The 17,450-nt window shown below is 35.1% G+C and overlaps 1 protein-coding gene across 1 annotated transcript; it reads left to right on the top strand.

The window, feature by feature from the left end:
* Positions 1 to 214: 214 nt before the first annotated feature.
* Positions 215 to 9,001, top strand: LOC145072843 (DNA glycosylase/AP lyase ROS1-like). The gene is made up of 20 exons (XM_079019320.1): positions 215 to 344; positions 821 to 1,909; positions 2,111 to 3,598; positions 3,677 to 4,021; positions 4,179 to 4,269; positions 4,563 to 5,328; positions 5,439 to 5,518; positions 5,778 to 5,862; positions 5,962 to 6,053; positions 6,137 to 6,205; positions 6,327 to 6,363; positions 6,444 to 6,526; positions 6,684 to 7,127; positions 7,220 to 7,256; positions 7,332 to 7,389; positions 7,464 to 7,603; positions 7,691 to 7,756; positions 7,847 to 7,961; positions 8,343 to 8,381; positions 8,461 to 9,001. The coding sequence occupies exons 2-20, from the start codon at positions 1,015 to 1,017 to the stop codon at positions 8,571 to 8,573; spliced, it is 5,043 nt and encodes a 1,680-aa protein (XP_078875446.1). The 5' UTR covers positions 215 to 344; positions 821 to 1,014; the 3' UTR covers positions 8,574 to 9,001.
* The last annotated feature ends 8,449 nt before the right edge of the window (positions 9,002 to 17,450 follow it).

The raw sequence follows: 17,450 nt of genomic DNA, 5'->3' as shown, positions 1-17,450 counted from the left end.
TAACGGTTTTGGATCAATAACATTTTGTAAGTTCCAATTACATGATTGAGTTATATCAGACCATTTTAATCTTTTCGGTGTATGAACTTTGGTATGGTGTATATATATATATATATATATATATATATATATATATATATATATATATATATATATATATATATATATATATATATATATATATATATATATATATATATGCACTGTTTATCTTGTGAGCACTCTCTTGTTTGGTTAAACAAAAATAAATAAAGAGAGAGAAAGAGGAAAGGCTGACTTGGCTCTCGGACATTGACTTGTTCTCCGGCGAATTACACCACCGGAGATGGCGGAGCCAGAGATCGGTGAGCTGAGCTTCACCTGATACATGATTTTACCGATTCTTTCTGATACGTTGCATTTTTTTCTCTCAATTTAATGTTTTTTGCAACGAAAACCCCAAAGAAGTAGGTGTGATTCACATTTTCCACCAACGGGATTCTACTCGGATTTTGTGGGGTTTTAATCCGATTTCTGTAATCAAAATTGAAACCCCCATTTTACAATATTTGGAATTAAATCCTCTAAATTTACTCAGATTTACCAATTATGCTGTTTTCGATTTGGTTGTTTCGATTGACTTACATCTTCTTTCTCTCTCATGTTTTTTCTTGGATTTTTTATGGCAAATTGTTTGCTGATAAGCAAAGCTACCTGGGATTTTCATAAATTAATTTTATCAGTTTTTCCTGGCATTAATTGCTTGCATGCTATTTCTGTTTTGATTCTCATGACTATTAACCATGACTATCTGTAATTGTTATTCAATTGTACATGTTAGGTGAAGGATCATCTCTGTGAGAAAATGCATTTGGGGGTTTTTGGCAGGTTAGCAAGGAATGAGAATTAGGGTTCTTCAATTGGGAATCGGAATCCACACTTCTCTTCAGGTCTCAATAATTCTTCAATTAGGGTATATACAGGCAGAAACGAGTTAAAGTTTCCAAATTTTTCAGTGATCGTTTGAGATCAGGCATGAACTATGGGAGAGGTTCTCCACTCCCTTATTATGAAAAAAGTAATTCATGGACTCCGGCAACAGCAATTCCACCGGAAAACGGAATTGGGCCTCGTAGGGGCTCTTGGACTGCAGCCATGCTTGGAGGACCGATTCCAGGTGTTGGTGGCTTAGGTGAGACTCAAGGAAGAGCAAATCCTGTGGATGATGAGGTTATTTGTGGTAAGGAATCGGAATCATGGATGACGATTCCAAGGGGAAATGGGATTATGGGTCATAGGGATTTGTTGACAACTATCCATCAAAAGAACGGCATTGTGTCAAATGGGCAGAATTGGAATCCGGTTATACCCGGTGGAAGTTCTTGGACTCCGGTGACTCCAGGGAAACCGATCTCTCAAAGATCAAATTTGATTACTGTCAACAAACCCACAAATCAAATTGAACAAAATGAGAATTGGAGGGATTTGGTTGGAATGTACAAAGATTTATTGCGAGAAGAAACACTAAATTTGAATGAAGTTGCTCAAGAAGTTTATCCGATTCAAAACAATGGAAATCAAAATCAAAACCGTGTTTCACAAATGAACTTGATCCCAATTCTAAATTCAACCCCGATTCCAACCCCAAACCCAAACCCAAACCATGATTCCAATCCGGTCTCATACTTCCCTTACGAAGACCGGAATTGGGACAATAATCTTTTGTCAGCTATAGTGAGACCCAAGAAAAGCTCGGAAAATATTCCGTTTATAAACACACCACAAAACAATGGTGTTCATGATCTGAATATAATTCCTGTTTCAGATTCAACTATTCAAGTTCAAAGTAACTTTCTGTTCAAAAATCAGCAATCCCCCACATTTGCTTTGGACATGATCAACGGTTACAACTCAAAGCAATTGCATTCAGGTGATCTATCCTTCTATTTTCTCAAGTTTTTAGTATTTTATTAATTAAATAAATAAATAAAAATTTCAGGTCATCATAATTTAAATCAGGCAGCAGGTTACATATTATTGTAACCGGTATATTACTCAACAATAATAAATAAATAAAATAATAATTTGAAAGTACATTGCTATTTCTTGTATTAAACCATTTTTTCAACAGATGGATTTCCAGTCCCTTACAGGCCCTCTTACAACCTAAACTCACCACCAAGATCAGAACCGGATGCCGCCTCTGGTGTCACGGGCCCGCTTCCATTTGCTCCAATTACTCCAGATACCGGGAGAAAACAAATTGAAAATCAATGGGTACCCGTGAATAATACGCGAGAAAGTCAAAGTCAAAGTCAGAGTCGAAGTCAAAGTCAAAGAAATGAAAACACAGATAACCATGATAGCGAGCTGTTACATAACATTGTGGAATCCACATCATCTGCGGTTTCAACAACACAAAAAGATCCATTACTTTTCGAGGAAGGGGGCGAATTGGGTATCGACTTAAACAAAACACCCAACCAAAAGACGCCAGCAAGGCGGAAAAAGCACCGCCCGAAGGTCATTAGAGAAGCGAAGCCTAAAAAGACTAAAACGCCCAAAGATCCCACCGAGACCCCGGTTAAAAGGAAGTATGTGAGGAAAAAAGCTGTGGATGTTTTGGAAACTCCACAAGGAAATGAGGTTCGTGTTAAAAGAAAGTATGTGAGGAAGAAGGGAGTTGAAAACACAGACAGTAAAAAAACCGATGTGGAAGAAATTACGGGGCCCATTGTCAAAACCCCGGTCAAATCGGTCAAGAAAAAATTGAATTTTGACTTGGAGGAAAGTCAAATGAGAGAGGGAGAACACGGTGGTGGTATTAATTTGAATGTGAATCCACAGGATATAGAACAAGAAAGAAGGATTAACAGTGTACTCGAGAGATCAGCAATGAAAGTAGCACAAAACAATGTTAATGATCCTGCTATTCATATGGCTAAAGCAAGAGACAATGCTTTGAATGTTCTTGCAAGAAATTTGACAATGCAGAATGGATATAATAACAAGGTGGGTCAAATGGTCAACTTGGATGAAAGAAGAGGGATAAAGAGACAGTTTTTTGAGCAAGTAAATCCTCGTATTCTAAATGCAATGGATTCTCTTGTAATGTACCAGAAACTATTGTTAGGGGGCGATGTTCGTGTTGACCATGGTCAAGATTTAGCTAGTATTAATCACTTGGAAAGTCATAAGAAAACCAAGACACAAAATGACGGTTTCGCTCCTGAAGATAACTCAAGAGTTTATCCAAGTGTCCCGGCTTTGCAGTTACTAAATTCTTGCAGTCAAAGAGTAGTCAACCCGCCTTATCACACGATGAATGGTGGTGGCCATTTCCGTCCACCCGTGGCGGAGGTTACGCAAAATTTACAGAAGCATCCGGAAGCTTCTGGAATAACTCAAAGATCGATTCAGGGGGGTAGAGTTAATCCTGTAACCGCAATGGTTAGCTGGAATCGACCGCCTGCTACTCCACCAAAAGATCCCCTTAGATCCGCAGTTGTAACTTACCCTGGTACTATGAAAGATAAAAAGAAGACCACAACACCAAAATCATCCAATAAAATTCAAAGGTCAAATTTGGAAGTTCATCAGCAATCAACAAAGCCAAAAGGTAAACGACTTTTTAAAAAAGTTTAAATAAAAAATTAGTGATTAAAAAGTTAAGCGAAATTTGTTATTATTTGTGCAGGCGGGAGAAAACAGAAGGTTTCAGTTGCGGTTTCGGTTGAGGATGTAACGGGTATGTTAGAAGGGCTTTGTATATATGATGAGAATGAGAAAATGCGGAAAGCAATTGTTCCATTCAGGGGTAGTAATGTCATTGTTCCATTTGAGCCTGTTAAAAAGAGAAAGCCAAGGCCAAAGGTGGATCTTGATCCAGAGTCAGATAGACTTTGGAGACTTTTGATGGGTAAAGAAGGGAGTGAAGCCAATGAGACTTTGGATAAAGATAAAGAAAAATGGTGGGAAAATGAAAGGCGAGTGTTTCGTGGTAGAGCAGACTCCTTTATTGCCCGTATGCATCTTGTTCAAGGTAAAAAAAAATGTATCTTTATATAGTATAAAACTTGAATTATAAGCATGTAAATAACTATAGGATCGTTTATTGGAAAACTCAATCTCAGCCCTTGGATGAAATTGATCTGATGGCTGAGATTTTTAATTGCCTAACTGCTTTGTACAATTTTCAGGAGATAGACGATTCTCACGATGGAAAGGATCTGTGGTTGACTCGGTAATTGGTGTGTTCTTAACACAAAATGTTTCAGATCATCTTTCAAGGTATATTCAAAGTCTATGAGGTGTTTTTTTCTAGATTAAATAAACCATCTGAATGAAACTAAATGACCAATTTACCCTTCACATCTCAAGGGAAACAAATTTCACAATATTTATTGAAATTAACGTTAGATAAGTTAGGAGAAAAAAAAAAAAGACAGATAGGTAATGGGTTAGTGTCTTAATACATTAAGGCATGTTTTTCGCTTAACCCATCAAGTCAAAAAGAAACAGACTCTAATTATCTTAAAAGTAATAAATAAATTAATAATTTTGTTAATTTTCAATGTCTGCAGTTCGGCATTCATGTCTCTTGCAGCAAAATTCCCATTTAAAACAAGCACAGATGAGACACGCTGCCAAAATGGGACCCGCATACTGGTTGAAGAGCCGATTGAATCCATAGTAGAAAAACACAACAGAACATCGGAATCAGTGATTCTATCTCAAGATTCCCTCGATTCTTGTACAATTCAAGCTGTTGATGAAATTAGATCGAGTTCGGGATCAAATTCAGAAGCAGAAGATCAAATAACCGGATTTGAAACCAGTAAAAATCCGATTCAACCAGAGAAAGTTAACATGTTCAATAAACTATTCAGTCATGATAACATGAACACCGCCAGGTCACAATACATACATGATGTTGAAATACCAAAAACACCCCTGAGTGGGTCCCTTGGTTTTGGGTTGTTAGGAGGAGAAAGCATATCTTCATTGCCTTCGATTAAGTCACGATACCATAATACAAGTAATATAAGTTTTCAACAACAAAATGAAGCGAATTCAAAGGAGGTGAATTACACTTCTCCTGAACGTTTAAATACAGCAGCCACAAAAATCTCAAGGGAAAGAAAGGGAGCAATTGAAGATGAAAAGAAGAAGTCGTTTGATTGGGATAGTTTGAGAAGAGATGTGTTATTGAAGTGTGAAAAGGGAGAAAGAAGTAAAGATGCAAAAGATTCACTTGATTATGAAGCGTTGAGATGTGCACATGTGAATCAGATTTCAGATGCTATTAGGGAACGTGGCATGAATAACTTGTTGGCTGACAGAATAAAGGTGATAATAAAATAACAATTGATTAATTTCACATATGAGTTAAATAACAGATAGCATTACAATTGCTTTAAGTTATTATTAATATTAATATAATATAATAAACTATGCAGGATTTTCTTGACCGGCTGGTGAGAGACCATGGGAGTATTGACCTTGAATGGTTGCGAGATGTACCACCAGATAAAGCAAAGTAAGTGGTAGAGAGTAAATTACCATTTTACCCTTACATTCCAACAAACATATTTCACAATATTGAAAAGAAACAACCATTTATAGCTGTATGTCTGAACAAAGTGCTTAACCCAATTAAATCATTAAGTCAAAAAGAAACAACTCCTAAGCCCTCTAATTGCAAGAATTATGACAGATGAGCTATAAAAGTATTCATAAATCTTTATATATTATGTGTTCTGTTATCTATACTAATATAGTAATATATAAAAATGCAGGGATTATTTGCTAAGTATTCGTGGATTGGGGCTGAAAAGTGTGGAGTGTGTGCGTCTATTAACACTTCACCATCTTGCCTTTCCGGTATGTCATCAGTAAAGCAATGAATATAAAATAAATAAATAAATAAAAGAACTTTCGGTATTGGAAGATATTTTATTAAAAAATATATCTTTTTTTCAGGTTGACACAAATGTTGGAAGGATAGCAGTGAGACTGGGGTGGGTCCCACTCCAACCACTACCAGAATCACTCCAGCTTCATCTCTTGGAGATGTAAGTAATACATAGAATATATAAATATAAATATACATATATTGTTTTGTTAAAAATACTTCTAAACTTACTTTTTCACACAGGTATCCCGTGTTGGAGTCGATTCAGAAATATCTCTGGCCTAGACTTTGCAAGCTGGATCAGTTGACATTGTAACCAACCAACCCTACCCTAAATTCATTCCTATTAACAAAACAACATTTAAAACATTAGTTTTATGTATATATCATTTTATGAAAACTTTAAGCTAATTAACATATGCTTAAATAACAGATACGAGCTACACTACCAAATGATCACATTCGGAAAGGTAAGAACCATTCTAATTTTTAACTTCAAGAAAAGAGATATGAAGTTTTTGATGTCTTAATTTATTAAAAAAAAATGCAGGTTTTTTGCACAAAGAGTAAGCCAAACTGTAATGCATGTCCTATGAGAGCAGAGTGTCGTCACTTTGCAAGTGCTTTCGCAAGGTAAAGTAAATATACATATATTCAGGTGCTCTGAATGTGTTCAGATGAGAATCAGGACATTTAACTATAGTGCCACACTTGTATTAAGTTTAAGCAATGAGCATAGTGAAATTGTTTCAAATATTATAATAAAACAAGTGATATCTGAATGATGCAGTGCAAGGCTTGCTCTACCAGGACCTGAAGAAAAGAAAATAGTACCTTCTGTTCCAAATGCAACTGAATCAAATCCAATTCCTCCTCTATTCACAAGGCCAATGTCATTACCTCCATCTGAAAACAACTACACTTCAAATACACAATCTTTTGGGAGACAGTGTGAACCAATCATTGAAGAGCCAACAACTCCAGAACCAGAAACTGCAGAATTATCATTAAGTGACATTGAAGATCAATACTATGATGATGATGGAGATGGAGATGAAATCCCTACTATTAAACTTGACATGAATGAATTCACAATGAACTTACAGAAAATGCAAGAAAGTATGGACATTCAAGGTGATATGTCAAAAGCTTTAGTTGCTTTGAATCCACAAGCTGCTTCTATACCTACACCAAAGCTTAAAAATGTTAGCCGACTGAGAACTGAGCATCAAGTGTAAGCCTTTTATATTCCCATTAAAAAGATTGTGAAACTTAACAACATATATAAATAAATTCAATTTAATTTACTCCATAACTATGATGCAGGTATGAGCTTCCAGACTCTCATCCAATTTTAGAAGGGGTTAGTATTACGACTTTCTTGTACACGTGTCATTATGTTACATATAAACTAAAAAAAATATTTCATTTTTTTCAGTTGGATAGAAGAGAACCGGATGATCCAAGCCCTTACCTCCTTGCAATATGGACGCCAGGTCAGCATGTTTTATTAATCTTGGTAAATTCCAAATTTGCCCTTATGATCTGATAATTGAACATCAACTTCCAGGTGAAACTGCAAATTCCATGCAACCTCCTGAAAGAGGATGTCAGGCGCAAGAAACAGGTGTATTGTGTGATAGGACAACGTGTTTTTCATGCAACTGTATCAAAGAAGCAAATGCACAAAGGGTTAGAGGAACTATTTTGGTGAGAACATTTTTTTTTTACTTTCAAGAAACTGTAAATAACTAAATATTTAATCAACTTATGTTTTACATATGTGGCTACTTTCAGATGCCATGTAGGACAGCAACACGAGGGAGTTTTCCACTCAATGGCACATACTTTCAAGTTAATGAGGTATGTTAGAGTTTTGAAATTTAGTTTTTAAACATGTAATAAGTCCAGATCATGAGATTAGTTGGTGCCATGTCATCGATCTATGTGCAGATGTTTGCTGATCATGCATCAAGTTTGAATCCAATTGATGTTCCAAGGGCATGGATTTGGAATTTGCCAAGACGAACAGTGTACTTTGGGACTTCTGTATCAACAATCTTCAAAGGTATCAGTAATTGGGATATACTTATGCATCTCTATTAGGGTTTGATTGGTATAATGGAATCATGGAATGGAATCACAAGGGAATGGAATGGATCATTACATTCCATTATCATTAGAAAGTAAAAGAAATTACACATCAACATATTCCATCTCATTTGATATATAATATGTATATATTTCAAAAAATCAAAAAACATGTATTCACCACTTTGAAAAAATTGTATACAAAACTAGAAATTTAGATACCATGAAATCTTAGAATAGAACTATAAAGGAAAAAAGCACTTTTAGTTATTTTCTAAAAAAAAGAAAAAGTAATGCTTAGGTCTCCGTACATTTTAATACAAGCAATTAATTAAACTATGAAAACTGGTTCTTGTAGGGCTGACTACTCAAGAAATTCAACAATGCTTTTGGAGAGGTATGTAGTACTTCAATTCATAATGCTTTTCAAATAATATCAATTATTAGCTTAATGATATGACATGGAACATTTGCAGGGTTTGTTTGTGTGAGAGGTTTTGATCAGAAAACGCGGGCCCCAAGGCCTCTAATGGCAAGATTGCATTTTCCAGCAAGTAGACTAGTCAATAAAAAGAACGAAGACAAATAGGTTCTCAAGGGCAAAGAGGTCAATGACTAACAAACTGTTGTACATTCATCTATCCATCATTTAACATGACCCATGGCATCATGCATTTTTGCATGTAACTTAGAGAGGAAAGAAAGAGAGAAAAAGTTGAGTAAAAGTGGTATCATCCACAAACCACCTGCAATTAGTTGATACAAGATTTCTAGTATCATAAAATTTTCGTTTTTCTTATGCTCCAAAACGAGCCATTTTTTATCAGTTAGAACATTACAGAAGAAAGAAGAAAGAGATTAGTTGAGCAGTAGTTATTTTTCTTTTTCTGATTAAGTTATGTATTTTCAAACAGCTTTGAAATAATATGATGATCTATATGAGAAGCCATTGCTTCAAACATTAGTCACCATATACATGTTTTGGAAATGAAAGAAAATGACATATTTTTGGTTGAATTACAGAATATCTAGTTTTTCACTTTTTTGTTAGGTCATCAATTCATTAAAGATGATATCATTCACTAAAAGACTTAAAAGTTGTAGGACCATTAAAAAAAGGGGGGAAGTACTTTCTACTATTATTGTGGTCCAAGAATTTGACTTGCTTTCATAAAAAAATACCAAAAAACTATTTGGTTAAAAAGAAAATAAACAAGTCAAATCATGAAAACTGAAGTCAAAAAGAATCATCCTACTAGATAGTTTTGTCATTTTCATAAATGATAGTTTTTTTGTGTGTTTAACAAAAAGAATGAACTTATAAAGAACAACTTTTCCCATTACGATCATCAGATCTGTGCAATATAAAATCTACTCATCACCATTATGAGACAACTGCCACATGGAAGTTAATTGTTTATTATTCATCCCATCACGTTTTGTTTACCCCATCTCCACACTGTTCCACCACCCTCAATCGATCGCCTTATGCTTGAATGAATGTGAGCAAGATAAAAGTAATACACATCATTAGAAAGCCTAAATATATACACGCAAGGCTAAACAAAGAATGAAGAATACGATCCTGAAAACAGATATACGGTGACTTTTCAAACTATTAAACACGGTGAACCACCAATATGATCAACAAAATAGCGATTGCGATCAATCAAATCGATTCAAATATAAACTATACAATAATTTGTAATTAAGTAATCACAGAATATGGAGAATTTACCTTATAAGCATTACAAAGAAGAACCAAATTCTGCAGAAAGATCCAAATCTGGACACGAGAGAAAAAGTTGGATTTAGTATGTATTTGGATTTTGGGTTGCCGCCTTTTAGGTTTCCTCCCTGTTTCCGCGCAGGTTTATATAGTCTTTAGATATTTACATTAACACCCATTGATTATGGTATAGTGACAAGTTTCCCTTAATGTTAATGTATTTTCAAAAAAGTTTAATTATATTTTAATAAAAATGGACACCAATACAAGTTTTGATATAATGTAAGCATGTTAGTAAACATTATTGTCTTTCTGTTTCATTTAAACTAATAGTCCTTTTAAATTTTGAGATTTATATTATAAATTTTAGTTAAATTGAAGTGAAAACGATTTCATTTATGTATTGAGTATATTTTCCATAAGTGCCTAGTTTAAAAAATAAATAAATAGTAAATAAGAAAAATGCAGTAGTATATCTATTTATTTTGTCATTTTATGGAAAATCAGTAGCACGGAAATATACCAACATATTTATTTATTTCATTTCAGTTGAATCAGGATTGTCGACATCCATATCCTCCTACCTTACTCCAATGGAATTGTTGTTCTTGTTGGCTGCGGTGGTGGTGTATGTATATCGTCGTATCCAAACAAACGTAGTTTCGTCTTGCTACGGGCATACTCGCTTTACAGCTTGTACGCTAAGCCTACCGAGTGGTACGTTCCGCGTACTGCCTAAGCACCAAAATGCAAACTTTTCAATAACAAAGGCAAAATAAGAAATATACCAAGATTCAAGTGTTACATATTTATTGAATAACACATAAGTTTAACGATAAATCCTATAAAAAAATAACAAGATGGTTGAATATCTACAAAAAAAAATAGTTAATTACTTGATAAAATAATTTTCCTTTAACTATTTTATGTCGAGCGGTCATTAAGTTCCAAAAAAAAATTATAACATTATACTAAAGGTGTGTACGTGGCGGTTTGGTTCGGTTATAGGCTAAAAACCGAAACATAACCATTACATTTGGTTAATATATTTTGGCAGTCATTGGGTATCGGTTAATATTGGTTATGGTTAATGTTTTTAATTGGTTAATGGTTAATATCGGTTAACCATAATGAAAAAAATGATATCGAAATTCAAAATACATTGATATAAATAATTAAAAAAACATATAGTTATTGCAGTAATCGAATACATGAATGAAAAGCTAATATACTATAAATTGATAAACTCAATGGAAGAGCAAAAACTTAATAAACATTTAAATGGTAATGTTTCTGGTGATAAGAAATGTCAAGAAATGCGACGTAAATGTGTAAATTTTAACAAACTCAAAAACACAGGTTTTCCAATTTGAGATTTCAACAAAATATGAAATATATAGAACTCAAACCTCCAACCATACATGTGAACTTCCAAGTTCAAGTTAATTTTTTTAACTCGACCAATTAAGTATTAGACATGATTGGAAAACATTTAGCTTTAGCTACACCGCTCTTAAAACCTGATAAAGGAATACGACCTATTACAGTAGGCAATATATGGAGACGTTTGGTTTCCAATCCGGCTATCAAAAGGTGTTGGTAAAGAAATTGTCAAATATCTCAATGATTTTCAGTCGGGGTTGGGGTGTCGGGTGGCGCTGAAGCCGTATTATATAGCGCCAACAAGGTGTTGAGTGAGCGCCACAGTGTCAGGTCTTTTTCCATGCTTACCGTGGACTTCTCTAATGTCTTTAATCTTGTTGATAGATCCAAATTACTTAATGAGGTCAGATTGAGGTGTCTTGCTATATCATTGCGGGTAGAATGCCTATATGGTCAAGCAACAATGTTGTATCTAGGAGACACACATATTTTGTCTACTACTGGAGTTCAGCAAGGAGATCCCTTAGGACCACATCTATGTGCCCTTGTGTTGCACCCACTCTTGCATAATATTATAGACAATTGAAAACTTCTTCTCCGTGCATATTACCTTGATGATGGCACACTTGTTGGAGATTCGGAGGAGGTGGACAAAGTGTTAGACATCATTAAGGTTATTGGCCCAAAATTGGGTATTCAGTTGAATATCAAGAAAACCGAGCTCTTTTGGCCCTCGTGTGATGGTAGGAAGTTGCGTGAGGGGCTATTCCCAGTTGCCACCGGGAGGCCGCCATTTAGGGCGAAACTTCTTGGGGAGGAGTTGTTAGTAGAGATGTTAGTTTCATTAGCAGTTTAGCTATAAAGAGAGCTGAAAACGTTGTGAATTTGATGCGCCTTCTTCCACAATTGTATGACCCGCAGAGTGAACTCCTTCTACTTCGGTCTTGTAAAGGTATTGCTAAACTTTTCTTTGGGCTGAGGACGTGCCAACCCGTTCACGTGAGGAGGCGACGTTGGTCTTTGACAATGGGTTGCGCAGGGCGATTGAGGACATTGTGGTTTGTAATGGCCCTTTCTTTAGTGACATACAGTAGCAAATTGCTTCCCTACCCATTAAGTTTAGTGGTTTGGGTTTATACTCAGTAGTAGAGGCTACCTCATATGCTTTTGTTTGGGTATTACAAGACCACATCTTACAGGATAGCAACAAATATAGTATGGATTCTAATTATGCTTGTGCCTTGGCTTCCCTTCGTAACAAGCTTCCAGACATTGACCTTCGTAGTTTTACTACTAAGAACACCCCCCCCCCCCCCAAATCCTATAATACATTGGCGAGTGCCCTTTTTAGTAAAATTTTCCAAGATATGGAAGTGCATTTCAACATGACGGCTCGACAGAAAGCAGTTTTCCAGTGTTTACGTGCACCACATGCTCAAGATTCTCTTTTAGCTATCGCTATAGATAGGTTTGGCCAACATATGTCTCCTGTAGAGTATCATACCATCCTCAAATAGTCAAATATTGACTAATGATTCCAATATTCTCAGCTGACGAGATATGTATGGTGTGCCGCAAGGCATGTTTGCACTCTTTTGGAGAGCACGGAGTTCATTGCAAATAACACCCAGGGTTCAAATACAGCCACGATATGGATACAGATGTTTTGGTCGACATATTTAAGCATGCCGGGGTTTCCATCCAGAAAAGAGGCTCCTATAAATTTATTGACTGGTCCCACAGAAGGAAGGTCAACCATTAGACTGACTAACATTTTGATTTTTGGATGGGTTGGAGGGAAACACACATGTGTGAACCTTACAACGATATCCCCTCTCACAGGCTTGAGGGCCGGGAATTTCACGGCGAGACAGGTTGTATTAAAAGTTGCTATATGCGAGGTCACCAAATATGAGAAATCGTGCATGGAAAATCAACACATGTTCATACCATTTGTATTTGATACATTTGGTTTTCTTGCTCCGGATGCGGTGAAGCTTCTTAATAGAGTATAATAGATCATGCATACCAATATTATATCCCATATATCTATGGATGTAGTATTCAATATAACTGATTTTACCATACAAAAAGGTTTAGCGGCGCAACTTATTGATTGTTTGCCTTCTCATTCGTTGTACGATGATAACTATGATGTTAATTGGTTTTCAAAAAAAAAGTTTTATAAATTTTTTTGGTACATTATATATATATATATATATATATATATATATATATATATATATATATATATATATATATATAGGTTGAAATGATTCCAACAAGTATTGTGCGCCTCTAACAACCAATAAGAATTAAGAAAAAATAAATTCAATAATAAATAATAAAAATGGTATAATAGTAATATTGACAACATTTAATTATGGTAAATATTTAAAACATTTAATATCCTTTAAACTAGGGGAATTAGTTTCTCAACCCTACAAAAACACCGAACCCTCGTCACCATTAACACACGTCAGTTTTCACCCCACAAACATCCATTATCGTCTTCTTCATCACATACACCATGTCTCCATCTTATATCCCTGAATTCCGAACTAATATAGATCATCCCTTGCTGCAAATTTGGGTTTTATACTCTTCTTCATATGCTATTCTTCATGTGTGTTTTCTTGAAATAGCTAAAAGGATAAGATGTCGGCGGTCCATAGATTGACGTAAAAAAACAAGGGACGCAAGATGATTCATGAATAAAAGTTTGACATCGTGTGGATATTTTCTCAAAAGTTTACATCAAGTAAGTTTTGTTTCTTTTGATTCTATCTTTCAAAAGCATATTCTAATAATATATATATATATATATATATATATATATATATATATATATATATATATTAAAATTGTTGTCCCTTAGCTACGGTAAACTTGGTGCCTTTTGCCATCTTTGATCCATTTCTTTTTTCGATTTATGGTTTTGTCCCTATAATTGTCTCTTTTTTTAGGGGGTCATTTTGTGCATTTTTTTTTTGTATAAACATGTAGTTTTCATTTTGTTTCACCCTTTTGTCGACCAATCAGGTTTCCTATTCTGTCACCGTCTTCCATCCTTCGAGACCTCTCTCTCTATTCCTCCGGTATAGTCTACTATACACAAAAATCCACCGCCTTATCTCGATCATTCATCAATCCTCTATGACCGTTTCCTCTTCTACCACCTCCTTCCTCCGCTCAAGAAATCTCCATTAATACCCGTTTCTTCTTCTTCTGACCTCAACCAACTCCTACCCTACAAAGTGGCTTTCAAATCGTCGGAAGAAACTTCCATCGGCTACACGTTTGATTACTCTGTAAATCGGAAGAACGCTGCAACTATTCTCAATTTTCTCCAAGCCCACATCACACTCTACTGGCGATACGGTTGTTCGTCTGGTATCCGACGTAAACAATTTCGTCTCCATCGACGACGACGTTGTCGATTACTGATCGGGTCTCATTCCAAATAAACATCAGTTCTCTGTCAAGTTCTTAGCTTACCGTCCATGGATTTCTCCACTCACCGCTACTCAAAATCTTCGTCGATGGCGTCATTGAATATAGAGGACGTTCGGTTCTCAGATTCTAATCATGTTGTTAGCGGGCAGCATATTTTACCTTCTCAACAATCATTAACATTCGTAAAAAACATTCACCATTACACCGCCTCTTTAGAGGACGATCTGCGATTTCCAAATAATACGCATTTATTTCCAATTTGAAGTAAGGTACGGTTTGATTTCGGTGTAAATTCTTTCCTGTTTTTTAGTTTTGGAGTCGTGAAGGTATTAGATTCAATTTTAAAGTTTTATTAAAGGCTTAATTTGGGGGTTTTTATTGTTGGATACCGATAATCACTTTCACATGCTAATATTTTGGTTGGTACTAAATTTTTACAGCTATGTGATTTATCATGTATATGTAAGGTCTTGTGTCACACCCCCAAACCAAGGATGGCGGAAACGTCCGGGGGTGGCGGACTTCATGTATAGTATCACAACAACGAGTATAATATTGCTCGAAGTAAATGTTGGAATAGTGTCTAAGGCTGTAACTATATTAGAGAAGTATTTGATCCGGTTGTGCATGGTCCTTTTGGGTTGCCTTCACCATAGCAACTTGATAGGATGATTTATTAAGAGAGAGTAAATATTATTAATATATTATGAGAATAATATAATGAATAATATATTTGTTATTTAATTAATATAAGTCATAGAATTAATTAGAATTAATTTGGTGACTTAAAGAGATTAATTAAATAAAGGGGTATAAACTGTCAATTGTTTGATAGTTAAGCTTTAGACTGTAAATCCATTGGGATATGGTATGGACGAATTCTAAGAGCTTTAGGATAGCTAAAATCATCCATATGCTTATCTATGGAATGGATTTGGATAGCCTTAAGAGAAGATTATCCAATTAGGGTTTAGGTTGTAACCCTTAAGGAGTCTACAAGTATAAATAGACCCTATGGCTGATGGAATTCGATACTTGACCAAAAATTAAGGAACCTCTGGTCGAAATTCCTCCCCTCTCCTCTCTCCTAAATCATTCTTCTTGCTTTGGTGTTTGTAAGCCATTAGAGGAGTGACACTTGTGACTCTAGAAGCTCCAAGACCTCAAGATCAACAAGGAACTCAAAGGTATGATTCTAGATCTGTTTCAATGTTGTTATTTAACCTAATTAGTCATTAGAAGACTTGGATTCAAAACATGTTTATTAGAAAGCCTAGATCCGAGCAATAGGGTTTTGCATGCGCACATAGGAAAGTTCTTATGGCTAAAACCCATCAGTGGTATCAGAGCCTAGCTTGGTTTTCTTTAAATTGTTGCTTGATTAACTGAAACAAACCTGCAAAATTCGATTTTTAGGTTTCTGAGTCACTGACTCGGCGAGTCCCAAGGTGGACTCGGCGAGTAGGCCTGACTCGGCGAGTCCCCTTGTGCACTCGGCGAGTCAAAGCGTCAGGAATGGCCAGATTCGGGATTTCTTTGTATTTATCTTATCTAAACTTTCCATAAACTAATTAGATCAATGTTAATTCGTTTTTCTGATAAATATAACAGCAATCTTGATCTAATTAAAGATATTTATCTTATAATAAAATATTTAATTTCCTTATATGATAATTAATTAATTATTTTGATTATTTTGATAATTATCTTCAAAGAAATCTTGAATAAATCAAATATAGATAATTAGGATATTAATTGTTAATTGGAATTATTTGTTATTTGATCCTCCATGTTTTAAATGTTTAAAACTTGCCTTTAAGTTTTGAAATTTATATTTGTGATTAAAAGTTTTAATTTAGACAACTTAAATTTCAAACCCTAGATTTTAAAAGGTTTAAAATACAACCCTATACTAATATGATACTAGAATAATATATATATATATATATATATATATATATATATATATATATATATATATATATATGTATAACTAAATGCTAGTCTTACCGTTAGTAGGCCTCATTCACGAAGCCGATCTATAAGGTGGGTATAAGGTTGCGGCCTATAAAATGGCGCTTAATAGGTGTACACTCACACCCACCGCTTGCTTGATTGGTGGAGGGTCGTTAGCCGAACGGGTAGGATAGGGCAACCTCATCCTCTCATTAAAAGTATAATAAGAAATATAAAGTAACTACACATACTTTTAAAATTTCCCAATCCTAGTTACTTTAGGAAAAGTGAATTGATGCAATCCCATGAAATTACACTTTGCACCTTGCTAAGATGTTAGTGGAGCATGTGTGGTTTACCGGCACACTAATTGGTTCTAAGCGAAGGTGGCAAAGGGTGATTCATTGTTTATCATAGTTCGATGGAGCGTGTGTGGTTTACCGGCACATCGAATAGGTGATCGTTACAATGAAGGCACCATGTGAATTTGCATGGTAATTCACACCCGCTTTGTGATCCTCGGTATTCCAGTCACAAACAAGAGGGGCATATCGAGATTTAAACATGCCATTGAATAGTTTCAATGAATCTCATCCGAACCTAGGAATTCTCAAAAACACTTAGGACTAATAGTTTAGGTTTTGTGATGGAGAATTAGTGAATCGTCATTCACTTACCTTCAATTTATTTGCATGTTAGATTACGGCATCCCTTTTCTAATATGTAAATGTCATTGTTGGATCCTAGCCCTAATTTTCTTATTGGGTGATAATTAGGGATTCATATTCTAATCTATCTTTGTCCTTTTCTAATTATAGATGTCGAACGCAAACAACGCTGCTGCTAGTTCATTCACGTTGATGAGCCTTTGCCAAAAGGTCACCTTCGATGGAACGAACTTTAGCGAATGGATAAGATACATTCGCATCATTGCTCGCTATG

This window comes from Lactuca serriola, chromosome 9 (assembly GCF_051521515.1).
Source record: "Lactuca serriola cultivar US96UC23 chromosome 9, Lser_US96UC23_V15, whole genome shotgun sequence".
In the NCBI taxonomy this organism is placed as follows: Eukaryota; Viridiplantae; Streptophyta; class Magnoliopsida; order Asterales; family Asteraceae; genus Lactuca; species Lactuca serriola.
The sequence above is the reverse complement of the archived record's forward strand: the minus strand, read 5'-3'. Positions and strand labels throughout refer to the sequence as shown.

Excerpts from the sequence above, each read along its gene's own strand:
- LOC145072843 (XM_079019320.1), top strand. The coding sequence starts at position 1,015 with ATGAACTATGGGAGAGGTTCTCCACTCCCTTATTATGAAAAAAGTAAT. Across the intron at positions 5,863-5,961 it reads TTCACCATCTTGCCTTTCCG|GTTGACACAAATGTTGGAAG; the intron begins GTATGTCATCAG and ends TCTTTTTTTCAG. Across the intron at positions 7,257-7,331 it reads CTCATCCAATTTTAGAAGGG|TTGGATAGAAGAGAACCGGA; the intron begins GTTAGTATTACG and ends CATTTTTTTCAG.